We start from the raw sequence: 27,096 nt of genomic DNA on the forward strand, positions 1-27,096 counted from the left end.
GATTATGCAATTCAGTAACCTGTTCCCACTTACGCCCAATATCCTTTGATCTCTTTAGCCCCAGAGCTATATCCAACTCCTTCTTGAAAACAATGGTTTAGCCTCAACTGCTTCCTATGGTAATGAATTCCACAGGCTCACCACTTTCTGGGTGAAGAAATTTCTCTTCATCTCAGTCCTAAATTGTTTACCCTGTATCCTTAACTGTGACCGCTGGTTCTGGACTCCCCACTATCGGAAACATCCTTCCTGCACAATAATAATAATCTTTTTGGTCACAAGTAGGCTTACATTAACACTGCAATGAAGTTATTGTGAAAAGCCCCTAGTCGCCACATCCTGGCGCCTGTTCGGGTACATGGAGGGAGAATTCAGAATGTCCAATTCACCTAACAGCACGTCTTTCGGGACTTGTGGGAGGAAACTGGAGCACCTGGAGGAAACCCACGCAGACACAGGAAGAACGTGCAGACTCCACACAGACAGTGACCCAAGTCAGGAATCGAACCTGGGACCCTGGTGCTGTGAAGCAGCAGTGCTAACGACTGTGTTACCGTGCCGCCATCTACATGCATCTACCATGTCTAATCCTGTTAGATTTATACAGGTTTCTATGAGACAGAGCTCGGGTACAGATATCCCCTGTCCCCACAGAGCTCGGGTACAGATAGCCCCATGCCCACAGAGCTCAGGTACAGATACCTCATGTGCCCACAGAGCTTGGGTGCAGATACCCCCTGTGCCCACATGGCTCAGGTACAGATACCTCCATGCCCACAGGGTCGGGTGCAGATACCCCCTGTGCCCACAGCATTCAGGTGCAGATACCCCCTGTGCCCACGGCATTCAGGTGCAGATACCCCCGTGCCCATAGGGCTCAGGTAGAGATAATCCCTTGCCCACAGGGCTCGGGTGCAGATTACCCCCTTGCCCACAGGGTGTGGGTGCAGATACCCCCTTGCCCACATGGCTCAGGTACAGATATCCCCTTGCCCACAGGGTTTGGGTGCAGATACCCCCCTTGCCCACAGGGCTCGGGTGCAGATATCCCCCATGCCCACAGAGCTCGGGTACAGATACCGCCGTGCCCACAGAACTCGGGTACAGATATCCCCGTGCCCGCAGAGGTCGGGTGCAGATACCCCCCTTGCCCACAGAGGTCAAGTACAGATATCCCCGTGCCCACAGGGCTCGGGTACAGATACCCCATGCCCACAGGGCTCAGGTACAGATACCCCGTGCCCACAGAGCTTGGGTGCAGATACCCCCCTTGCCCACAGAGCTCGGGTACAGATACCCCGTGCCCACAGAGCTTGTGTGCAGATACCCCCCTTGCCCACAGAGCTCGGGTACAGATATCCCCTTGCCCACAGAGCTCGGGTACAGATACCCCCTTGCCCACAGAGCTCGGGTACAGATACCCCCCTTGCCCACTGTGCTCGGGTACAGGCTGTCTCTGGATTGTTTCTCCTCCCTCTGATCATCAGCAGGCACGCTGGCTGAGGCAGAGTGGGTGTGTGAGTGAGGGGGGAGGAGCTGCATTGGGTTCCGTACGGGGCAGGGAGCAGTTTCGGAACAGGTTTCCACACAATATGGCATCTGATCTCTACAACAAGAGGGAAACCTTAACTCTTCGGAAGAAGTTCATTGCGTAAGTCTGAAAGTCAGTGTGATTCAGTCGGACGGGGAGAATGCTCACTTTGCAGCGTGTGTTTGAGTGCAGCGCCTGGGTACTCCTTCATACCACTGCTCGTGTGGAAGTAATCCTGAAGAATTGAAAGTATTAACACCGCATATGGGAATAGATCAGGAGTTCCCGACCTTGATTGGAAGGATTTATAGGGAGTTGCTTATCTGATATTGAGGCTTTGCCTGTAAACGTTACAAATGTATCTAAAGGTTGGATAGCGAGTGGGTGTCCGGGATAGTTTCGGCCTAGTGGTGACTGCTGTTAGAGCTGCGCTTGACCTTGTCACACGCCTGGCTTGTGCCTGGCAGTTTGCGGAAAGACTTTGGCAGTCGGGAGATGAGCAGAATTCCCAACCTCTGGCCTACTTCTGTAGCCACAGTAGTTATGTGGTTTTCCCAGTTAAGTTTCTGGATAATGGTCACCCAAGGATGTTGAGGGTAATGTCATTGTTCCAAGGGAGATGTTTAGAATTTCTCTTATTGGAGATGATCATTACCCAGCATTTCTATGACACAAATGTTACTTGCCTCGCTTCTCAGCCCAGCTCTGAATGTTGACTTGAATGGTACAAAATTGACCAAATTTAGTGCATGTTTGAGATTGCAAATAAAAAGCTCAAACTGTGCACACACACCTCTCCCCAGCAAACTGCAATTGGTTATAATCGCACAGTGACACTGTTGAAATCTATTTCCTGTCATTATGTAATAATAAGCTTCATTGTCACAAGTAGGCTTACATTAATACTGCAATGAAGTTACTGTGACAAGTACTGTTGTGTATTGAGGCTCTGGATAAATGCCCCATTCTCCTCAAATATAAGAACATAAGGACTAGGGGCAGGAGTCGGCCATCTGGCCCCTCGAGCCTGCTCCGCCATTCAATGAGAGCATGGCTGATCTTTGTGGACTCAGCTCCAATCTCCGGCCCGTACACCATATCCCCGAATCCCTTTATTCTTTAGAAAGGCATCTATGGGTCTATAATTCAGGAGATACACGTATTCAGTACACGGAAACAGGCAACAAATTGGAAATCCTATACTGTGGTGTGGTGGCGTGGCCTCTTTAAGGGGGCGAGCCTGCACAGGCCACGTAACCCACCTGGAGCTTACGGGGACGGAGAGCGCGTACCTCAGCCGATCGAGTGGCTAGGCACAAAGCTGGCTATAAGGGTATCATCAGAGTAAGTTTGGGAATCGAGGGAACGTGACCTGAGTCGCAGTTGTACCGTTCCGTCTATAAAGTTCTTTGTTCTTTGATTTAACAGTCTTGTTGCTTCACCTCACACTGGAACATGTGGACAATGGAACACAACTTAGGCTTCTTCAATGTGATTTTGCCCATTTTATTTCAAATGACAGCAATATATTCTAAAATCTCATTCTGGTTTACTATGCACTAAATAAAAACGTTAGTAAACCAAAGGTTAAAAGAATATCAGTATCAATCATCTATAAATAATTTCATCACATCGTGGTCTCTGTGCTTTTATTTGCAGATCTTCTTGCAAGCTTTTTTTCCCAGATGATCCCATCAAGATTGTCAGAGCTCAGGGGCAATATATGTTTGATGAAAAGGAAAGAAGGTATTTGGACTGTATTAACAATGTTGCTCATGGTAAGAAAATCATTTGAACAGGTGACAAAAATTGCACAACTTTAGAGAAGCTGAGTAACGTTTTATTGCTGTGGGAATCCACTAACCAGGAACATTCATAAGGAATAGGAGGAGAGTACCATAGGGTCCACTGAGCCTGATACACCATTCAAAGAACAAAGACCAATAGAGCACAGGAACAGGCCCTTCAGCCCTCCAAACCTGTACCGGTCATGATACAACTCTTGGCCAAAACCCTCAGCACTTCCTTGTGCTGTATCCCGCTATACCCATCCTATCCATGTGTTTATCAAAATGCCTTTTGAACGCCATTAATGTATCTGCTTCCACAACCTCCCCTGACAACATGTTCCAGGCACTCTCCACCCTCTGCGTAAACAACCTGCCTCGCAGACTTTAAACCTATGCCCCCTAATTGACTGACCCCTCCACCCTGGGATAGAGTGCCTGCCCATCCACTCTATCCATGCCCCTCATAATTTGTAGACCTCTATCAGGTCACCCCTCAACCTCCATCGCTCTAATGAAAACAGTCAGAGTCTATTCAGCCTCTCTGTATAGCTATCACCCTGCAGACCAGGCAACATCCTGGTAAACCTCCTCTGCACTCTCTCCAAAGCCTCCACAGCCTTCTGGTAGTATGGCGACCAGAATTGTGCGCAATATTTCAAGTGCGGCCTTACCAAGTTTCTATACAACTGCAGCATGACTTGCCAGTTTTTATACTCGATGCCCCGTCCAATGAAAGCAAGGATTCCGTATGCGTTCTTGACCACCTTGTCCACGTGTGGTGCCACTTTCAAAGATCTGTGGACCTGCACGGCCAGACCTCTCTGACTTTCTATATTCCTAAGAGTTTTGCCATTTACGGTATATTTCCCCTCCATGTTAGACCTACCAAAATGCATTTCCTCGCATTTGTCCAAATGAAACTCCATTTGCCATTTCTCTGCCCAAGTCTCCAACCTATCTAAGCCATGCTTTATCCTCTGACAATCCTCAACATTATCTGCCACTCCATCAACCTTGGTGTCATCCGCGAACTTACTAACAGACCAGCTACATTTTCCTCCAAATCGTTTATGTACACGACAAACAACAGAGGCCCCAGCACAGATCCCTGAGGAACACCATTAGTCACAACCTTCCATTCAGAAGAACATCCTTGTACTGCTACCCTTTCCCTTCTGTGACCGAGCCAGTTCTGTATCCCATTTTACCACCTCATCTCTGATCCTGTGTGACTTCACGTTTTGTATCAGTCTGCCACGAGGCACCTTGTCAAAGGCTTTACTGAAATCCATGTAAACAGCATCCACTGCCCTCCCCTCATCAATCATCTTTGTCACTTCCTCAAAAAACTCGATCACGTTAGTGAAGCACAACCTCCCCTTCACAAAACCACGCTGCCTATCGCTAATGAGTCCATTTGTTTCCAAATGGGTATAAATCCTATCTCTGAGAATTCACTCCAATAATTTACCTACTATCGACGTGAGGCTCACCGGCCTATATTTTCCAGGATTATCCCTGCTACCTTTTAAAAAAATAAATTTAGAATAGCCAATTATTTTTCTTTTCCAATTAAGGGCCAATTTAGCGTGGCCAATCCACCTAACCAGCACAGGGTTGTGGAGATGAAACCATGCGGACATGGGGAGAATGTGCAAACGCCACACGGACAGTGACCCAGGGCCGGGATTTGAACCCAAGTCCTCAGCGCCACAGTCCCAGTGCTAACCACTGCACCACATATCACCCCCCCGCTACCTTTCTTAAACTGCGGTACCAAATTAGTTATTCTCCAGTCCTCTGGGATCTCACCGGTAGCCAATGAGGATAAAAAGATGTCAGTTAAGGCCCCAGCAATTTCCTCCCATGCTTCCCTCAGTGTTCTGGGGTAAATCCCATCCGGTCCAGGAGACTTATCTACCTTAATGTCTTTTAAAACACCCAATACCTCCTCCTTTTTGATGTCAGCATGATCCAGACTGTCCACACACCCTACCCAAGAATCATCTTCCACAAAGTCCTTTTCTTTGATGAACATTGGGTCCAATCATGGTTGATATTTGGCTTCAAGTCCACTTTCCTGCCCTTTCCCCTTATCATTTGATTCCTTCAGACCCCCAAACTCTCTCTATCTCAGCCCTTAAATACATTCAATGATGCAGCATCCACAATCCTCTGCTATAACATTCCAAAGATTCACAACGCTTTCATTGAACAAATACCGCCTCATCACAGAACTAAATGATTGGCCCCTTAGCCTAAGAACTGTGCCCATGTGATTCCCCAGTCAGGAGAACAGCCTCGTTGCCGACTCTGTCAAGCCCCTTCACAAACTCATTGTATGTTTAAATGAGATTACCTCTCGCTGTTCTAAACTCCAGGGAATATAGACACAATTTACGTAGCCTCTTATCGTAGGACAACTCCCTCATACCAGGGACCAGTCCAGTGAATCTTCACTGTACTAACTCCAATGCAAGTATATTCTTTCTTAAATACAGAGACCAAAATTGCATACACTATTCCAGATGTAGTCTCACCAAAACCCTGTGGAATTGGAGCAAGATTTCCTTATCCTTGTACTCCAATTATCTTGCAATAAAGGTCCGCATTCCCGTTGCCTTCGTACTTGCATGCTAACTTTGTGTTCCTTGTCTGAGCACACCCAACTTCCTTTAAGCATCAACATTAACAAGTCAACATTTACAAGTTTTGCATCTTTTAAAAAATTCAGCTTTTCTATTCTTATAAGTAAACAACTGCTCATCAGCAAACATAGATATATTACTTTCTTTGGTTAAATCATTAATATAAATTGTAAATAACGTGGCCCCAGCACTGACCCTTGGAGCACTCCATGAGTCACAGCCTGCCAACTTGAAAAATACACCATTTATCCTTACTTTTTGCTTCCTGTCCATTAATCAATCCCCCATTCTTATTATTCCCAAATCCATGAGTCCTGATCTTGCCTGTTACTCTTGTGTGGCACTTTATTGTATGCTTTTTAAAAATTCAGGTACACCACATGTACCGGTTGCCCTTTATCCACTCTACTAGTTACATCCTCTGAAAAGAGATTGTAAAACCATTTCAATGTTGTCTGACCATACTATGATTTTCTGAGTACATTGTTCAGACGTCCCTCGTGATAGATTCCAGCACTTTCCTGATGACTGATATCAGGCTCACAGCCTGTATTTCACTGTATTCTCTGTCCCTCCTTTCTTGAATAGCACTCTTACATTTGCTCACTTTCAACCTGCTGAGGAGAGAACCTTATTGCCTGTGAGGGGGAGGGAAGGGGAGAAGCCTGATGCCTGGGGGGTGGGGGAGACCCTTGATGCCTGTGAGGGGGAGGGGAAGGGGAGAACTCTGATGCCTGTGAGGGGGGGAAGGGGAGAATCCTGATGCCTGTGAGGGGGGAGGGAGGGGAGAATCCTGATGCCTGTGAGGGTGGAGGGGAAGGGGAGAACTCTGATGCCTGTGAGGGGGAGGGAGGGGAGAATCCTGATGCCTGTGAGGGGGGGGGGGAGAATCCTGATGCCTGTGAGGGTGGAGGGAAAGGAAGAACCCTGATGCCAGAGAGGGTGGAGGGAAGGGGAGAGACCTGATGCTTGTGAGGGTGGAGGGGAAGGGGAGAACTCTGATGCCTGTGAGGGGGAGGGGAAGGGGAGAACTCTGATGCCTGTGAGGGGGGGGGGGGGGGGGGGGGAGGGGAGAATCCTGATGCCTGTGAGGGGGGAGGGAGGGGAGAATCCTGATGCCTGTGAGGGTGGAGGGGAAGGGGAGAACTCTGATGCCTGTGAGGGGGAGGGAGGGGAGAATCCTGATGCCTGTGAGGGGGGGGGGGGGGGGGGGGGAGAATCCTGATGCCTGTGAGGTTGGAGGGAAAGGAAGAACCCTGATGCCAGAGAGGGTGGAGGGAAGGGGAGAGACCTGATGCTTGTGGACAGTATGGGTTGCCCAATGTTTATGTGATTGGGGGGGGGAGATAATCTTTGCATGGGGGGTGGGTGCCTCGATTTTTGCATCGTTGTAGGCGGGGGAGGGGGACTTTTTTACGGGGGCGGGGGGTGCTCTCATCCTTTGGGGGATATCCGTTGTGGGGGAGCATTTTATTTAAGTCAGAGATCGGGGCACCCCGATTTTGGGGTTCCTGGCATTGCTGCCCTCCAGCTGACTGTGAATCTTATTTCCCCTTTTAAACTACACAGAGTGTTGTTCAATATGGGTGTGAGCTTCACGTCAGTTTTCTCGCCTGAGCCAACACTCTGCTCATTTTTTGGAAGATTCCGACCAGAGATTTGTTTGATAAAGACCAAATTAAAGAAGCGGAATAAATCAGATTGTCAAGGGAATCTAGCAGTGCTTCTACTTTGAATGTTATGCTACCTGACCAAGTCCTTTGAAAAATCTTTGGAGGAGTACGTGGGCATGGAGCCCATTTGCTTTCTTGATTCCAAGATCTGGTAACAAGCTCCCAACACTGTTTAACTCTGGAAATGGGCCTCACACAAAACTGGATTGGATGACTTTATCACCCAGGAGGTGCACCTGAAACACCCTGAGTTTGTTACCAATTGGGGCCCAATGCCAGTTGTAGGAATTGTGCATCACCTTGTTTAAGTGCATGCACAATGCAAGCGCCAGCTGGTTCACCTGGCTCTGAAATGACTTAATGTACCACTGGAGGATGCTGAATAAAGGTCCAAATGGTTTATTAAATTTGTTTTTATGGTGTGTTCCTCCAAGCTCCACAATTGTAAGTCATCAAAACAGAAATAGGATCAGGTGTCGGCTGCTCAGGTGAACAAGATCACAAATTTCCCATCCTGTCTCTACATTGCCTTGTGCCCAAAAATCTGGCACTCTATCTTGAATAAACTCATCAAATGTGTGGTTAGGCCTGGAATACACTGCCTGAGAGTGCAGGTTCAATTGTAACATTCAAAAGGGAATGAGACTGTTATCTGCAATGGAAGATTGCACAGAGTTACGAGGAGAGCAAGTACAGCCACAATGGGCCAAATGGCCTCCTCCTGTACTGTAACATTTCTGTGATTTAGTCTTCTAGGGTTGAGAATTCCAAACGTTCACAGCCACTGAGTGAAGTAATTGCTTGTCACCCAGTTTTAGGCCTGCCACCAGGGCGGTATGCCTCTCAACAGAGGAGGTTAAGCCCCTAACAATTTTATACATTTCAATGAAATCACCTCTCATCCTTTTAAGCTGCAGAGAATATAGGGCTGCTGTACTCAATCCACCCCCATAGACCAGCCATCTCATTCCAGCCATAAAGCTAGTCAACCTTTGTTGCAAGTACACCCTTCCTTTGATAAGGAGGTCATAAATGTGCACAGTACTCCAGCTGGGTCTCACCAAAGTCCTATGCAATTGCAGCAAGACATCCAACCCTCCTGTAATAAAGGCAAACATAGCATTTCCTTTCCTATTTGCTTGTACATGCTTGTTAGCTTTCTGCAATCCATGTACAAGAACACCCAAATCCTTTTGAATGTCAACATTTCCTAGTCTCTCACTGAGGTGATGGTGTGGTGGTATTGCCACAGGACTAGTAATCCATAGGCCCAGATTGATGCTCTGGGGACCAGGGTTCCTATCCCGCCAAGGTAGGTGGTGAAATTTGAATTCAATAAAAATCTGGAATTAGTCATCTAATGATGACCATGAAACCAAAGTCGAATGTTGTAAAAACCTATCTGCTTCAATAATGTTCTTTAGGACATCCTTACCTGAGCTGGCCTACATATGACTCCACAGCAATGCCCTCTGAAATGTCCTGGCAAGCCACCAGTTCAAGAGATTAGGGATGGGCAATAAATGCTGTCCGAGCCAGTGACACCTACACCCATCAATATTTAATAAACCCTTGACTTGTCCTGCTCTCAGCATGGCCTATCACCAGACATACAAATGCCCCTCTCGCCTCTACCATGGAACCTAAATTTATTTTTAATATAAATTTAGAGTATCCAATTATTTTTTACCAATTAAGGGGCAAATTAGCGTGGCCAATCCACCTAACCTGCACATCTTTGGGGTTGTTGGGGTGAAACCCACGCAGACACGGGGAGAATGTGCAAACACCACACGGACAGTGACCCGGGACCGCGATTCGAATCCGGGTTCTCAGCACCGTGAAGCAGTAGTGCTAACCAGCATGCCGCCCACCATGGAACCTTAATGAGGGTTTCTTGTAAAATGCAAATGTGGCCCAGTGCTGAAACTGAGTGATGTCCAACTTGAACTTAATAGGATTGAGCTTAATTGGATTTTTAAAAATAATCAATCAAAAAAAAGCAATCCCTATAATTCAACATTCCCCCCCCCCCCCGCCCCGCTGGCAACGAACAGGTCCTCAAACAGGGACACGAACAGCCATCATCTTGTCCAGAAAACTCTGCCCCGCCCACCCAAGCCCCGAAGGGAAAATTTAATCTTCTCTAGTTTAAAGAATTCTACCACATCTCCCAACACGCCAACACCCTCGGCAGCTCCACCAACCTTCACTCCAGTAAAACTTGCTGCCGTGCGGTCAGAATGGCAAAAGCCACCACATCCCACCCCCCTCCCAGCCAATTGCTCCGGCAGCTCTGACACCCCAAATATCGCCACCAGAGGGCACGGCGATATCTCCGACTCCACAACTTTCAATAGCCACTCGAATATTGAGCCCCAGAACCCCACCAGCCGTGAACATCACCAAAACATGTGGACATCACTTCCGGTGGCGGCCATGGTGTGAGTGGTCGCACACAAGGTAGCTCCTGCTTGAAGGCACAGGAAAGAGCTCTTTTTACCCGATATTGGGTGTAATTTCGCCGAAAAGGTGTAGTTGTACATTGCAGGAGTTTCCCCCAGTAGTGGTATATCTGCTGGCTACCAAACCCAGCAGAAGACAGTGAGAGACCTGACCAATGATTGGAGGAAACCTGTGGCGCAGCAGCTGGTGGAAGGATGGGGGTGGGGGAAAGGCTGGTGCAAGGTGGAAAGCCCCAGATGAAGCAGTTGATGGCTTTTATTAAGGAGGAATTCGGCCGGCAGAGGAAGAAGATGCTGGAGGATCACTCGGAAGGCCATCAAAGGAGTTGTGGCACCCCTTAAGAGTTCAATGGAACGAGTGGAGAAGTGTTTGGAGGTGCAGGGGTCGTAGATCTGAGACATCGAAGGAATGGTCTTGGACCACAGCGATCGTGCGGCGGCACTGGAGAAGGAAGTGGAACTCTTGGGAGACCTTTGCAAAACATCGAGGGCAAAGGTGGAGGAGCAGGAGAACACCTCAAGAAGGAAGAAGCTGCGAATAGTGGGCCTGCCTGAAGGAGTGGAAGGTGTACGTCTCAAAGATGCTGGCAGAGCTGGTGGTGGAGGGGTTGCTAGATAAGGCCCTGAAGTGGACAGAGTGCACAGGTCCCTGAGGCACAAGCCTAGAGCTGGGGAGCCGCCAGGGCGGTGATCGTGAGACTCCACAAATTTGTGGAGAAAGGGAAGATCTTACGTTGGGCCAGGGAGAACAAGGTCCGAATATATAAAGACACGGCGAAATAGCGGGCAGGACTCAACAAGGCCAATGTGGTGCTGTAGCGGTGGCGGATCAGGTTTGAGGTGCTCTACCCGGCGAAGTTATGGGTGACGTTTGAAGTCTGGGACGTGGCGGAAACTGAGAGGGGTGGAGTAGGGGGGTCATCTGGGATGGGCTAGGTACAGGATGGATTTACCGGGGCTGGAGTTAAGTGTGGAAGATGATGGATGGTAGGGGGGATTGGAGGCATAAGCCTCCCGTCAGGTTGGTGACGTGGAACGTCCGGGGACTTAATGGACCAGTTAAAAGATCACAGGAGCTTGAAAGCAGAGGTGGCCTTTCTGCAGGAGACACACCTCCATGTGAAAGACCAGGGGCGAAATTCTCCGGAAACGGCGCGATGTCCGCCGACTGGCGCCCAAAACGACGCAAATCAGTCGGGCATCGCGCCGCCCCAAAGGTGCGGAATACTCCGCATCTTTGGGGGCCGAGCCCCAACCTTAAGGGGCTAGGCCCGTGCCGGACGAATTTCCGCCCCGCCAGCTGGCGCAGAAATGACATCTCCGGGCGACGCATGCGCAGGAGCGTCAGTGGAGGGAGTCTCTTCCGCCTCCGCCATGGTGGAGACCGTGGCGAAGGCGGAAGGGAAAGAGTGCCCCCACGGCACAGGCCCGCCCGCGGATCGGTGGGCACCGATTTGCGGGCGAGCCTGTGACATGGGGACAATCTATTCCTCCGCGTCGGCTGGTGTGGTCCTCCACCATGACCGACGCGGAGATGAACCCCCCCTGCGCATGCGCTGGCGCTCCCGCGCATGCGCCAACTCGCGCTGGCCGGCGGAGGCCCTTCGGCGCCAGTTGGCGTGGCACCAAGCCCCTTCCCCGCTGGCCGGCGCGGCGCAAACCACTCCGCCGCCGGCCTAGCCCCTGAAGGTGCGGCCCGACGCCGGAGAGGTTCACGCCACTCCTCAGCGCCGGGACCCCCACCAACCCGGGAGAATCGAGTTGCCCACCAAAAATATATACGGAGTAAACACGATGCACATGGGAAAAGTACAAAAACTCCCTCCCTCCCATCCGGATGTCTAAACCTCCAAGGATCCACCTCCCCCCACCATTTGTTCCATAAACTCCCCTACATCTTCGCCTTTCCCGACCTAATCATTGTCCTTGGGCTCTAATCACCGCTAATTATTAACATATGTGCATCCAGATCCGGGATGTCTGTCACCATCCACTTAACAAATTCCCCGTCACCCCAATTAGACGCATAGACGTTTAGTAGCACTACCGTGGTCCCCTCCAGCACCCCACTGACCATTATAAACCGCCCCCCGGGTCCCACACCTCCCTAGCCATCATAAATGTCCCCTCTTAATAGAATAGCGAGCCCTCTTGACCTGGACTTAAATCCCGAATGTCTGACCCTCCCATCCCTTTCGCAAACTCACCTGGTCCTTAATCTGCAGGTGTGTCTCATAAAGGAGTACCACCTCCCCTTTCAAACATTTTAATGCGCAAATACCCGAGAACACTTCACCGGCCCATTCAACTCCCATTCATTCCAAGTCGCTATTCTGACCGGGGATTACTGACTTTCCCCAATTTAAATCTGCCATCCCAATCCATCACAAAACCATCTCTGCTCCCATTTTCCTTTTTTTTTCCTCTTTTTAAAAAATTTAGTTTACCCAATTCATTTGTTCCAATCAAGGGGCAATTTAGTGTGGCCAATCCACTTAACCTGCGCATTTTTGTGTTATGGGGGCGAAACCCACGCAAACACAGAGAGAATGTGTAAAATCTACATGGACAGTGACCCAGAGCCGGGATCGAACCTGGGACCTCGACGCCGTGAGGCAGCAATGCTACCCACTGCGCCACCGTGATGCCCCCATTTTCCTTTCTCGTCCGAGTCTACCCAAAATGGCCGCCCACCTCCCTCTGCCCTGCCTTTGCCAATAAACTATCTGACCCACCTGTATCATCAGCACCCTCCTCCCCAAATCCCCCTTCCCCCCAGCCAATCCCACCGCCACTCACCACATCCCCTCAGCTACCCACTCCATATTGCTTCCATTCACCAGCATGCTTGCAAGCGTCACAACTCCCACCTGAAGACTGAAACAATGGCCTCCGCCCAAACTGCCCTTCTCCCCTCCTTCACCTCCTTCACCGGAATCCCACCCTAGACCCAAACCCTCACCTAGATTGTCCCTGAACTAACAGGAGAGAGACACCTAGGATTCCGACCCTTCCCCCCGCCCCCTCGACCATTGTAAAATATTAACAAGACAATCTATGTGACAATCAAAAAAAATTGGTAAATATTATACACACATTTCATAAAACCCAAAACATTGGAAAACATTCCCCCAATCAACCCTCCTCCAAACCATGCTCTTTTGTACCTCTTCAGGCAGCGTAAAATAGTCCTCCTTCCCCTTAAAAGTTTCCCAAAGTTTGGTCGGGTACAGCAAGCCAAACCGGACCTTATTTTGGAAGAATACTGCCGTGGCCCAATTAAAGACAGCCCGCCGCTTGGCCAGGTCAGCACCATTGTCTTAGTATAGTCAGATATGCTGGCCCTTCCAAATACAGTCTCGCATCGTCCTCGCCCACTTCAAGATCTGCTCATTCACCTGGAATCGATGCATTCTCACTATCACCACCCTCGGTGGTTCCCCTGCTCTCGGCCTCTGCCTTAACGATCGATATGGCCAATCTACCTCCGGGGCCTTCTCACAGACCCCCTCATCCACCAGCTTCACCAACACCTTTGACACATAAGCCACGGCACTGGTTCCCTCCATCCCCTCTGGCAGGCCCGCAATGTGTATATTCTGGCTGCCTGGACCGATTCTCCTGGTCGTCTAGCCTTGTTTTCAACTCCTTGCAGACCACACCCAGCATTGTCACCTCTGCCTCTAACTCCACAATTTGATCACTGTGGTCTGTGACCGCCCTTTCCACCTCTTGAATCATGGCACTTTGCGACTCCAGGAGCTTCTCCACCCACTCCATGGCACGACAAATTGGGGCAACCACACTTCAACCTGTCCTCCCGCATCTCTAGCCCATGCTGCCAAGGTTCTCCTTTAAACAATCCCACCAATTGCGCCATGAGCAATGGGGTGGATGGCAATGATGCCCCCCCCCCCTCCTCTACCTCGTCTTCTGCAACTGTGCCACGCAGACCCTCCATCTCCAATACCGTCGCCTTATTCGGCTTCTGTCATGTCTAGTAACCTGCTTCAGTGGACAATTCATTCCCCAAAACTTATTCCACAAACTTTCTGACCAATGAATCCATTAATCGGGCAGATAGTGTCAAAACCGAGACCTTCAAACAGGAGCTACCCTGTGTGTGACTGATCACCACACGGCCGCCACCTGAAGTCTGCTTAATTGGTTTAATGGCTGCAAGTTTACTCAGATGCAACACCAGGAGGGATTGTCCTGTCTCACCCGCTGCGGGAATCGTTACGGGCGGGACAGTAAAGTTGAAGCAGAAAATCCCGCTCATTGTCTTTTACTTTAAAGTATGAAGCTGCATGTGAAACAGTCTTCCTGCCTATAAATCTGTTTTCCCTTTTATAGTTGGACATTGTCACCCAGATGTTGTGAAAGCTGGATGCACGCAAATGGCAAAATTGAACACAAATGCACGGTTTCTACATGACAATATAGTCCATTATGCAAAGAAATTATCGGAGACATTACCACAGAACCTATCGGTTTTCTATTTTGTGAACTCTGGGTAAAATATATTTCTTTCAATTTGTTAAATATGTTTTTGTTGATTTGTAATATTTTTAATCATTTCATATAATAATTTGAGTTCCATGTTTATGAATTCTGGGTGGTTTGAAATTCAGTTTTTCTTACATTTACCCTTGTGATTAAGATAATTGAAATAAAACTTAGTTTGTCACTGTGATCTGAGCTGGGAGACTAAGGGTGCGATTTGACCAAAATATTTCTAAGGGCGCGATTTAACTAATTGGGAACAAAGTCTCGTAGCAAGTCTTATAGCCACAAGGGAAACACAGGGCTATACAACGCAACTCGCGTTGTATAAGGAGCCTTAGTGGGGAACACGCGGCCACGTTTTGTACACTGGGAAGCTCCAAGGCCCGTGAAGCAACCCGCCAGCCTGGTTACACTATGGAGGGGTCCCCACCCCTCCCCCTCAGACTGGCACTGCCAGGGTGCCCAGGTGGCACTAGCCATGCCAGGGGACCACACTTTCCAAAGGGCATGCAGCTGGGGGCCTCCGATCCCCTGGGAGAACCCCCGCTAGTGCCATTCCGTCTGGTCCCTGTTTGTGGGGACCAGTGCTGAACAGCGCTCGCCCAAGGTCTCCAAGGCAAAGGGGATCAATGCCAAAGCTTCAAGTACCTCGGGAAATTGCACATTAAAGTGAGAACAGCTGACTTGCTCTAATTATGCAGATTTGCAAAAAAATGATCCCGCCCACAATGGGCGAGATTTATATCATAACATGTTGCAAGATCGCGTTTAATCTCATGGGGCATTGCGAGCCGGGCAGATCCCGGGAGCAGGATCTCCCGGCGTTTAAGAAGATTCTGCCCAATATGTATATCAAATGTAATGCAACAACTGCAAAATGAAGAAAAGTTACTTTATCAATGAGCTTCGCAATGAGCATTTTCTTTAAATTCTCTATGCATAATGATCGTTAAATTGTTGATTTGTTGGGTACTAATGTAACTGGAATTCAGATTGTATGTTCAAATTGTTCATGCAGAAAGTTTAAACTAAAACAATGATGTGAGTTTTCTTTTCTTAACCACATTACAGTTCAGAGGCAAATGATCTTGCTCTCAGACTAGCTCAACAATATACCCAACACGAAGACATTGTTGTTGTAGACCAGTAAGTTAGCTTATAAAAATTTGTGAAATTATGTGCTAATATAAATTTCCATGTATCTGTTTTCTTTAGTAAGTTTTCAATGTGAACCAGTTGTCTTTTGAATGGTATACTGCTTGTGTTGCATGGCTTAAAGTAGCATTAGGTTTTTAAAAAATAAATTTAAGAGTACCCAATTCATTTTTTCCAATTAAGGGATAATTTAGCGTGGCCAATCCACCTACCCTGCACATCTTTGGGTTGTGGGGGACGAAACCCACGCAAACACGGGGAGAATGTGCAAACTCCACACGGACAGTGACCCAGAGCCGGGATCGAACCTGGGACCTTGGTGCCGTGATGCACAGTCGCATTAGGTTTAACATGATAATTCCAATATTTAAGTCCATATTGCATTCAACTGCAGTTCTACTCTAATGTGATGTGCATGTGACTGACTATGTAATTACTTTCTTTGTATTCAAAGTGCCTACCATGGACACCTTAATTTATTGATAGATATCAGTCCTTATAAATTCCGGAGTCTAAGACCTCAAAAGGATTGGGTTCATGTGGTATGTTGAAGTCTAGTAATTAAACTGCAATACTTGTTAAACCATTTATTTTGTGACCTTCCTTTCAGTTAAACCACATATTACTTTCTGGACAGGTGCCTATTCCCGATACATACCGGGGAATGTTCAGGGAGGATCATCCTGATCCAGCCTTGGCCTATGCAAATGAAGTGAAAACTGTCATTGATGAAGTACAAAAGAAAAATCGTAAGGTCAGTACCATGGAAAGATAATGTTGTGTCATATGACTAAGTAAAACTATACAGAATGGAAATTCTAGGGGACAGGAATATGAAGGCTGATTATTGTCACCTTCCAACCCACAACCGCCATCATCTACAGAAGGACAAGAGCAGCAGATACCTGGGGACACCCACCACCTGGAGGTTCCCCTCCAAGTCACTCACCCTCCTGACTTGGAAATATATCGCCTTTCCTTCACTGTCGCTGGGTACACAGATTTTCACACCCATTTTCCAGACGACGTGAATGGATAGTGAGCCATATTCAAAACTCTGGCCGTAAGCAGTGGCATCAGTTGTACAACCCAATGTACACTGGCTGAATCTTTGCTGTTTCATTGGCTCAGTGCAGACCAATGAGCCATTGGGGAGGTTGGAAAGTTGTGGATTTTGGCCTAAGTGCAAATACATCACTATATGTTCTTGAATTCAGGTGTCTGGCTTACATTTTTCATACATTAAAAAGCAGTGTGGAATTATATATTTTTTTTAAACTTCCTCAATCCCCAGATTGCTGCATTTTTTGCTGAATCATTACCAAGTGTTGGCGGTCACGTAATCCCACCTGCAGGATATTTCCAGAAGGTTGCAGAGTATGTATTACATATTACTTTAACTAAATGTGTGCATCTCACCATTCTTTGCTTAATTATATTAAAATTAACTAATTTCATTCTGGTCACTGTTACGCGTTTTCTAACCAATTTGGGATTATACTAGTCCTGATATCTGAGATGATTCTGGTGGGTGGTCCCAAATTCTCATACTTTGGAAAGAGTCTACCCTTTCAAATGTAAGTAAGCTTTTTATAACATTGCCAGCAAATGGACAGCTCACACTATCTGGCTCACCCTTTCAGCTTTTGGGGATATGTCCTATACTTCATACGAGCTCAATCCAGTCTCCATAAGCAGGACCACAGCACACGAGACACTGTTGTAATTTTAGAAATCAATTTATTTAGAAAAGATTAACCGGAAATTCAGCAAGTCGTATAATTCCATATTTACAGTAAACTCTGCACTCAAAGCATTGAGATATCAAGCTCAGTTTTAAAGCACTAGCACAAGGCCAAAGCTTTCTACAGGCAGGGAATGAAAATTAATAACACAATGTCCTCGTGTACTTCATTAGGATCTAAACAGAACAAGACAGAGGTGCCTTCCCTCATAGTTACCGTGCGGCCCAAACATGGAACATACTGGGAAGGGAAGAAAAAGTAAAAGTAGTTTTATCTAACAGAGTTATTCATTAATGCAGCCCCAGGTCACTGTCCGTTTGGAGTTTGCACATTCTCCCTGTGTCTGTGTGGGTCTCACACCCGCAACCCAAAGATTTGCAGGGAAGGTGGATTCGCCACATTAAATTGCCCCTTAATCAGAATTTTTAAAAAATAATAAAACGTCTCAATTCAGTTTCGTTTTTAAAAAAGCAGGTTCTTTTAAAAATAAGTATGACCTTATTTTTGGCTGCTGTAAGGAATTGAAGTGGGGGGAGGATTGTCTGAATAAATCTTTTTTACTGCTACCCAACAGTTTGTTAGCAATGATATTGGTTGTGGCCTTCTGCACCTTTGTGTGAGAAAGATTCTGAGCTGGAGGGCAGGATTTAACGGGCCCATTAGCCGCAGGCGCAAACCCCGTCATGGCCGCTAGACCCTTGCGAGGGGCCAAAAACAGGGTTTGCGCCAGCCAGCAAGATTTTGGAATGTGATCTTCCCGGGCCCTCCCCAGTGACACAATCACGGGCCGCAGGGCAGGCTCAGTGGCTGGAGGCCGCACCAGATGTACAGGGGACACAAAGGCGCAGAAGAAGACAGAGGGTGTACAAGGCCTGAGTGTCCTTCATGTAGCTGTCAGACAACATGTGCCGTGGGAGACTCTGCCTCACCAGGGAGTCTGTGCGGTACCTGTGCCATATCCTTGCCGGCTTGGTGCCATGAAATGGCGGAGGATACCAGCTTCTTGTGGCCATAAAGATCATGTCAACCTCAATTTCTACACAACAGGGTCGTTCCAGGGCTCCATGGGTGACATTTAGCTGGCATCAGCCCATTAATGCATTTGTGAAGTGATGGATGATCTATGCAGGGCCTTTGGACTTTATTCATTTCAACTTGGACCAGGCCCAGCAAGATGAGAAGGCTACAGGCTTCAGCAACAGAGTTGGTCTGCCACAGGTCCGGGGTGATCGACTGTATCCATGCAACACTGCGTCCCCCATGGCATCAGGGAGCCCCCTTCATAAACAGGAAGGGGTTCCACTCCCTCCATGTAAAGCGGGTGTGTGACCACCAGATGCAATTCATGCACGTGTGTGCACGTTTTCCAGGGAGCGTGCATGACAATCGCAGATCCCTGGCATTTTCAAGGTTCACCCCAGGCTGTAGGGCAGCATGGTGGCATAGTGGTTCACACTGCTACCTCACAGCACCAGCGACCCTGGTTCAATTCCAGCCTTGAGTGACTGTGTGTGTGGAGTTTGTATGCTCTCCCCATGTCTACGTGGGTTTCCTCCGGGTGCTCCGGTTTCCTCCCACAGTTCAAAGATGTACAGGTTAGGTGGATTGGCTATGATAAATTGCCCCTTAGTGTCCAAAAAAGACACTACTGGGTTACGGGGATAGGGTGGAGTGTGTGTCTCGATAGGCTGCTCTTTCAGAGGGCCGGTGCAGACTCAATAGGTCGAATGGCCTCTTTCTGCACTGTACGGATTCTATGATTCTTGGCTCACAACATCAGTGCGGAGGCCAGAGACTGCAGCAGAGGCCCTATACAGCAAGGCTCTCTATGCCCCCCGATCTGTCATAGAGCAGTGCATCAGCCTCCTGAAGGTGTGCTTCCGCTGCCTTGACCAATCCGGTGGGGCCCTCCAGCCCCCGGAGGGTCTCCCACATTGTGGTGGTCTGTTGTGCCCAATGTAATCTGGCACTGCAGCAGGGCAACAATCTTCATGAGGATGACCTCAAGGAGTGACACAAGTCCATGGAGGAAGAGGCTGCTGAGGATCCAGAGGACGGAGACCAGGTGGGAGTGAGGAGTGCTATTGGGGGTTTGAGGATGCTGGTGGGAGATTGAGTGTTGGGGTTCTGATAAGTGGCAGCATGTGGGAGCGAGGTGACATTCCGAAGGGTGACAGCAAGGTGGAGTGCAGAGAGCAGACAGGGAGCATGTACCCTGCTGGAACCGAGTAGATCGTTCATCTTCTTTCGGCATTGCACCCCCAGCCTCTTGGTCAAGCACTGACCAGTGCTTCCACTGTCTCTCTGGTGGAATTCGTCACCTTGCTGGAGGGCCTCCCGGCAGCCCGGGGGTAGATTGTAGGCCAGCCCGGGTAGATTGTAGGCCAGCACGGGGGGTAGATTGTAGGCCAGCACGGGGGTAGATGGTAGGCCGCCTCTCCTTCACGGCATCCAGCAAACAGCTGAGGGTCCGTTCCATAAATCGAGGAGCTGCTTTCCTCGCTGCCATCCTGCTGGCTTGACTGAGAGCAAGTGCTGTGGAGCAGTTTAAACACTGTGGCCTCCTTCATGAAGTGTTCAGATGACCCCCAGGGTGGGTGAATCAGTCGCTTCATGCCTCAGGCACAGCTTTTCACGTGGGGAAAAAGAATTATTCTAAGTGCCTGAAATTTGTGAACCAGATTCTGCCACCAGGGCCGGCGGCATGACACACTGAGGGCAGCACGGTGGCGCAATGGTTAGCACTGCAGTCTCACGCGCTGAGGTCCCAGGTTCGATCCTGGCCCTGGGTCACTGTCCGTGTAGAGTTTGCACTTTCTCCCGTGTTCGAGTGGGTTTCACCCCCACAACACATAGATGTGCAGGGTAGGTGGATTGAACACGCTAAATTGCCCCTTAATTGGATAAAATGAATTGGGTACTCTAAATTTTTTTTTAAAATAATGACACACTGCCAAAAAATCAGGGAGAAAACCAGGAAGAATCCCGCCAGTAACGACAGCGGGAAAGGCTCACCATATATTCAACATCTTCCACATGTTTCACACAGCGCTCGTGGTTCCTTACCTCTGATTTGTTCGTCCTGGGAAAACTGAATCTCTGTAATAAGTGGGGTGTTCTTTTTAAACACCTCCCCAGCACGTGTTCTGAGTCCAGTCGGTGGGGTGGGGGATGAGGGTGGCGGCCAGGACGGAGGGGGCCCTCACCAAACTACTGGATGGCGTCGAGCAGAGGCATGACATCCTCTACCCGTGGGCGGCCAGAAGTCCAACTCGCAAGGTCACCAAACCCACCTCAGAGACTGTGGCCACCATAGTGAGCGCCGGCTCGCTCTATAAGAGGACAGGGCTACAGTGCCGGAAGAAGATGAGTGACCTTCTTCGTGCAGCCAGGGTAAGTCTGCCTCCTCATGCCTCCCGCTGCACCCCCTAACTCACCCATCACACCTCCGCAGTGATCTGTCTCACAGCCTCCTCACGGGGTTCCAACACCCACACATGCCAGATTTCATCACCATCTGACCTGGCAAGAGTCCCACCTATACTCTCCCCACCTGTCTCATTGCAGGACAAACCCGAGCACAACAAGCGTGAGTGGGTACAGCCTGCCGGAGTCATGCCTGAGCTGAAAACACTAATGGCCTTTGAGGAGAGAGCCCTTGAGCTGGCCAGCGAGAAGCTGGACCGCACCTGTGCAGAGGGCGAGCTGGGAGCAAGTGGCAAAAGTGAGAACCCCCAACACGTGCAGCCATAGTGCAAACCTCACAGGAGTTAACTTACTCCCATCTGCCCCTGTGATGCACTAATTCCATCTCGCTCCCCTTGCAGGTCAATTAGTCAACCTGTCTAGACCATACTCGTGCCTTATAGATTTCATAGAATTTACAGTGCAGAAGGAGGTAATTCGGCCCATCGAGTCTGCACCAGCCCTTGGAAAGAGCACCCTACCTAAGCCCACACCTCCACCCTATCCCCGTAACCCCATCTAACCTGCTTTTTTTGGACATTAAGGGCAATTTAGTAAGGCAAATCCACCTAACCACATCTTTGGACTGTGGGAGGAAACCCATGCAGACATGGGGAGAACGTGCATACTCCGCACAGACAGTGACCCAAGCCGGGAATCGAACCTGTGAAGCAACTGCGCTAACCGCTGTGCTACCGTGTTGCCCCTTCTGGACACCACAGACGTGAGCAGCTCTGAGGGAGACATCTCAGAGAGAAGCATCGAGGAGGCATCACAGCTGTCTCCCGCCCACTCCACCAACACAGATATTCACACCTTGGTGGGATTAACTAGTATGCAGGCTTCCGGGTCATTCACTGATGAGCACCTCACTGCTGAAGATCCACAGCAATCGGAAGGATGTCAGAGTCAAGAACTCTGCTGACCCCTCTGTCCGGTCATCCCAGAGCTGTTGGAGCTACAAATATAGGTGTAAATATCGGGAAGGGATGACAGCATCCCTCATTAGGCTATAAGGCTGACTGGAGGAGTCTCATTGCCTCCTGTCCAAAGAGATGGTGGCATCACTCCTACATAACGAGGCCAACACTGCGAGGATGGCATCTGCAGTGATCTTGATGCAGGACGTGCACTCCTAGGCGGGGATGTCCGCTCTATTGTTCAGGTCATGAGCTCCATTGCTGAAGGCATGAGCTCCATGATACAGGGCTTCAACTGTATGGTGCAGGCCAGAGGTCAGCAGGGCTTCTGGATCTCACTCCAGCTGTCCCTCTATCCCATGGAGGAGCCCAGAGGCCCCCGGGCACCCATAGGGAAGAGTGTAGCGTGCAGCCTTCCACTCAGGAGACCTTGGGGTTGCCCAGCCCATCTGGCTTCCTCCCTGTGAGATACACACCTCCAGCCTGACACCGAGGAGGGCAGCACTGCAACACCCATGCAGCCTGAAGGTCCAAACTGAAGGCTTTTGTCTTCACCTCCCCACTTCCCCTGCCCACACCCCACTCCCCCGTCTTAATACAATCAAGCAGGAAGATAGATCTTTCCCCCTTGACACAGAGCTCTAACCTCTCGATGTTATGAAGTTCTTGACAAAACTGTGCTCTCCTCAAGTTGTGACTCCAGTATCCCTCTAGGTCTGCTGGAGTCTTAGGCCTCAGACTCTTGTTTTGGCACAAGGCCCAACCCCCAATTTTTTTAGGAAACTGGACCCCAACAATTTTTCAATTTGTAAGATGTGAGAAAACTATGATTCCACTGACGAATAAGGATCTTTTGTGTTAAAACAAACTTTAACACATGATTAACCACATTAACATCCAAAAAAAACCAGCTTTTCAATTAATAGTTAATCAAACAGTTCCTAGAAAAATAAAATGAAGAATGTTTACTTTCCCATCTCCTTCTAAAATTTCAATAAAGCAAAATCGACATACAGATCAAATGCACTTATTAATAAAGTTAACACTTAGTGGCTTACAGGTTTATTCACAAAGCGCTTGGAGAGAAGCTTTCAGAAGCCAATCTAAGAAACACAACTCCTTTCCTCAGAACCTTGTGTAGAACTCTAAAAGCGAAACTAAAAACAGACACAGGCCCTCCCATGAGTGACATCACAGCCTGCCTAGCTGTTAACCCCTTAATCACAGTTTTGCAGACATACCTTAACCCTAGTTATTTTAATAATGTTACTGCAACAAACCTATAATACAATACATAAAAGAATTTCCAAATTCATCACACCATCCCGCTTCAAAAACTGAACGAGCAATATAAAAAGATGGCTTCATTTTCCCAACATCTTTTCAACTTTAAACACTAATAGTAATCCATAAGATACATATCTTATTATTTAAGCATGCAAATGTAAACATTAGTTTGGTCCATTTCAGTCTTTCTTTTCCAACTTTGAACTTTCCATCGTTCTTGCATCCCAAAGTCGTGAGAAATCATCTACAATCGCGTTTTCTTTTCTGCTACATGTATAATTTTCACGTTGAATGATTGGCGCAATAAACTCCATCTAAACAGTTCTTAATTTTAACCTTTAATCTTCTCCAGAAACTTTAATGGATTATGGTCTGTGTATATACAAGTATCTCTGATGAATTGTAAGCAACATAAATGTCAAAATGTTGAAATATCACTATCAAACTCAACGTCTTCTCGATGGCTGAATACTTCTTTTGATGAATATTTAATTTTCTGGAAAAATAAGCAACAGATCTTACTGTCACTTCATCATCTTCAAGATATGCGAGGCAGATTTTTTTATGCAGAGGGTGGTGAGTGCCTGGAACGCACTGCCAGGGAAGGTTGTGGAAACAGATACATTAATGGTGTTCAAAAGGCATCTCAGCAAATACATGGATAGGAGGGTATAGAGGGATACGGCACAAGGAAGTGCTGAGGGTTTTGGCAAAGGTTGGCATCATGGCTGGCACAGGCTTGGAGGGCCGAAGGGCCTGTTCCAGCGTTGTATTGTTCTTTGTTCTTGTAACAGCGCAGCAGCAACGGTAATTTCAGTCACATCAACTGTCAGTTTAAATTGCTTGGCATAATTCAGTGTCGCCAAAACAGGTGCGGTGGGTAACAATTTTCAAATTGTTTAATGCCTCTTGATGTTTTGACGTCCAATAGATTTCCTGTGCTTTTCAGAATTTCAGTCAGCAATGCTAAAATGTGTCACAAATATCTGGTAGAAACCATTCACACACAGAAATCTCGGAACTTCTCTTCTCGTTGATGGTATTAAGTAAGAACTTCCCAGTAGCTTCTGTTTTCACATGCCATGGGGCCATCTGACCAAGGCCAACTGTACGGCCTAAGGACGTGATTTGGGCTTTCCCTCCATCTGGCCTTCTTATAAAATAATCACCTCATTCAATTTCCTTTCGATTTGATTTAATAAACATTTTAGTGAGGTATTTTTGGTATTGTAACAACAACAAAATAAACAATGCACATGAAACTATACACATAGGGCAAAAGCCGTCACCCTCCCTTACAGGTCCCACCTTTATTGACACCCTATTCTAAGCTAAAATAGCCCCCCCCCCCCCAACCCTTCTGCTGACGATTAATTTTCCGCGAAGAAGTCGACGAACGGTTGCCACCTCCGGGCGAACCCCAACAGTGACCCTCTCAAGGCGAACTTAAAATCTTGCTTTTAATGGTTCAGCTACCACTGGTAATAATACTAATACACCACTAACAAAACTACCAATTTTTGATTTCTTATAACTTCTTTTTCCATCACATGCTATGATAATTTTAAATGCTTTCTCGCCAACTCATCATAACTAGTTAATCTCTCCCTGAAGTTTATTTTTAAGGAGCAATTTAGCATAGCCAATCCACCTACCCTACATATCTTTTGGGTTGTGGGAGTGAGACCCTCGCAGATACAGGGAGAATGTGCAAACTCCACACGGAGAGGGCCGTGATCGAACCTGGGACCTCGCCGGCGTGAGGCAGAAGTGCTAACCACTGTGCCACCGTGTTGCCCTTAATACATTATTTCTAATGTAATAACACTCCGGTTGACACTCAGATTCTTCTTCTGTGCATTTTTTCTGAAAAGACTGCTGTATTTCTGAATCTTTCTGCTGTAACTGAACCAACTTTCCTGAACTAAAGATATCCGCTTCATCCTCCACCTGCACTTGTTCTTTATCAATCATCTGGTCAAAGATTGTTTCTGATAACTGAACCTCAGTCTCCGTATCTTTACTCCTTGATGTCCTGTCTCAATCTGTGGCTTTGTTACTACACAATCTGGAAACACCCCAGCATATGGTTCTTGCAACACCTCAGTTGGCTTTGCAACCACAGTAGTCATCACTCCCACCTGTAATCCAGTTATATCATTACCCAGGGTAAACTGTACCCCTGAAAATGGTCATTTCTCTATTATCCTTACCACTACTTCACCTTTCATTGGACTCGCTAACACTACCTTACATAGTGGCACACTACTCCTTTCACCACTAATCCCACATATTATCACCTTTTCTGGCAATATTCTGTCATGATATCCACATTAGCATATCATGGTGCAATCACACACACACTGATGGACAGGTAGTTGGACCAACCAACACACACACAACATCGCAGCCAATCACCAGTGAGAGCACACGCACTATAAAACAGGGAACACCACAGTTCCCGCTCATTTCTACCAGGAGATAGCTCAGAGCTCACAGCGTGCCACTCAGACATACAGCATGTGCTGAGTGCCTCACCAAGATAGTGAAAGGGCTGGGTCCACAGGTTAGCTGGTGAAGCACGAACCTCAGCCAGCAGTTATTAGTTGTTATTGTTTAAGACAATAAAACAGAGTTGTACCATCTACAGCCGTGTTGGATCATTTGTGAATCGGAACACCCAACACGACATGATACCAGTAGTGGAAGCTAGCCAGCGACTGTGAGACCTACCTGCACCCTTTCAGAAATCCGCCATCCTGCTCCATGGAGAACATCAGCCCGCCACAGTTGCTCCGAATCACTGGAAAACTTGGCGTCAACTGGAAGCTGTTTAAACAGCGCTTCCAGCTCTTCCTAGAAGCCACTGACAGGGAGAATGCATCAGACACCAGGAAGATCGCCCTCCTCCTCTCCACGGTGGGTCAACACGCCATCCACATCTACAACTCCCTGGCATTCGCGGAAGGCGAGGACAAGACAAAATACAAGACGATGCTTCTAAAGTTGAGGAACATTTCAGCGTGGAAGTTAATGAGAGCTTCGAGAGGTACCTCTTCCAGCAGCACCTGCAGGGTAAGGATGAGCCTTTGCAATCTTATATGACACACCTCCGTATCCTCGCGCAGTCCTGTGCCACCTCCGACTCCATGATTCGTGACCAGATAGTTTTTGGGGACACCACGGACACCCTACGCCAGCAGCTCCTCAAAATAAAGCGCCTCACCCTAGCGACTGCCATCGAGACCTGCGTCCTCCATGAGAACGCGACCAGCCGGTACTCCCAAATGCAGGCGGCCGAATCGGCACAGCAGGGGTCCTACGAGGTGGAGCGGGTCCAGTCGATCGAGGTCCTCCCGGCCCGTGGCCCGGATGAGGGTGGCCATTTTGCGCGCTTTCCGAGACCTCCCGCGCTTGTACGCGCCAAAAGAGGGGACGTCGACGCAGAGGGACAGGATGCGCAGATGCGCTCTACACAGGATCGCACTGCGCATGCGCGGTGGCGCAACGAACACCATGATGTCACGACGTGCGGCAACTGTGGCTCCACCCGCTTAAAGCGGCAATGTCCGGCCAAAGCGCGACAATGCCTCCGCTGTGGCAGGATGGGCCACTACGCTGTGTTGCTAACTTTGCCTTAGTTCAATTGCTCTGTTTTATTACCTTTGCTCTCGAGTTGCCAGGTATCTTTATGATACCGCCACGAGGTTCAAGTCCGAGTAATGATCAATAATCCAATACACCGATTAGTAAGATTTAAATCAAGGCACATTTATTATACACAGTAATCGCTACTCGTGCACAAATTCTACGTCTAAGCTACTTCTACAACTAGCAGGCCTATACTTAACTTTGGACTGGCCCACCAGGTCAGGGGAACAAATGGCCTTTCGTTCGGGTTCTGAGAC

The 27,096-nt window shown here is 48.2% G+C and overlaps 1 protein-coding gene across 3 annotated transcripts in view; it reads left to right on the plus strand.

Moving 5' to 3' along the window:
* Positions 1-1,494: 1,494 nt before the first annotated feature.
* The window catches only part of LOC140426965 (5-phosphohydroxy-L-lysine phospho-lyase-like), a 100,826-nt gene continuing 75,224 nt past the window's right edge, over positions 1,495-27,096 (plus strand). Inside the window, exons 1-7 of one of the 3 annotated variants that reach the window (XM_072512290.1) lie at positions 1,495-1,651; positions 3,191-3,277; positions 14,464-14,623; positions 15,688-15,762; positions 16,226-16,313; positions 16,409-16,525; positions 17,066-17,148. In XM_072512290.1, the coding sequence (XP_072368391.1) occupies positions 3,217-3,277; positions 14,464-14,623; positions 15,688-15,762; positions 16,226-16,313; positions 16,409-16,525; positions 17,066-17,148 (584 nt within the window). In that variant the 5' untranslated portion in view covers positions 1,495-1,651; positions 3,191-3,216. Of the gene's footprint in view, positions 1,652-3,190; positions 3,310-14,463; positions 14,624-15,687; positions 15,763-16,225; positions 16,314-16,408; positions 16,526-17,065; positions 17,149-27,096 lie in introns of all 3 variants that reach the window. The other 2 variants (XM_072512292.1, XM_072512291.1) reach the window with 2 other exon arrangements.

The sequence above is a fragment of the Scyliorhinus torazame genome, chromosome 7, assembly GCF_047496885.1.
Source record: "Scyliorhinus torazame isolate Kashiwa2021f chromosome 7, sScyTor2.1, whole genome shotgun sequence".
Taxonomy (NCBI): Eukaryota; Metazoa; Chordata; class Chondrichthyes; order Carcharhiniformes; family Scyliorhinidae; genus Scyliorhinus; species Scyliorhinus torazame.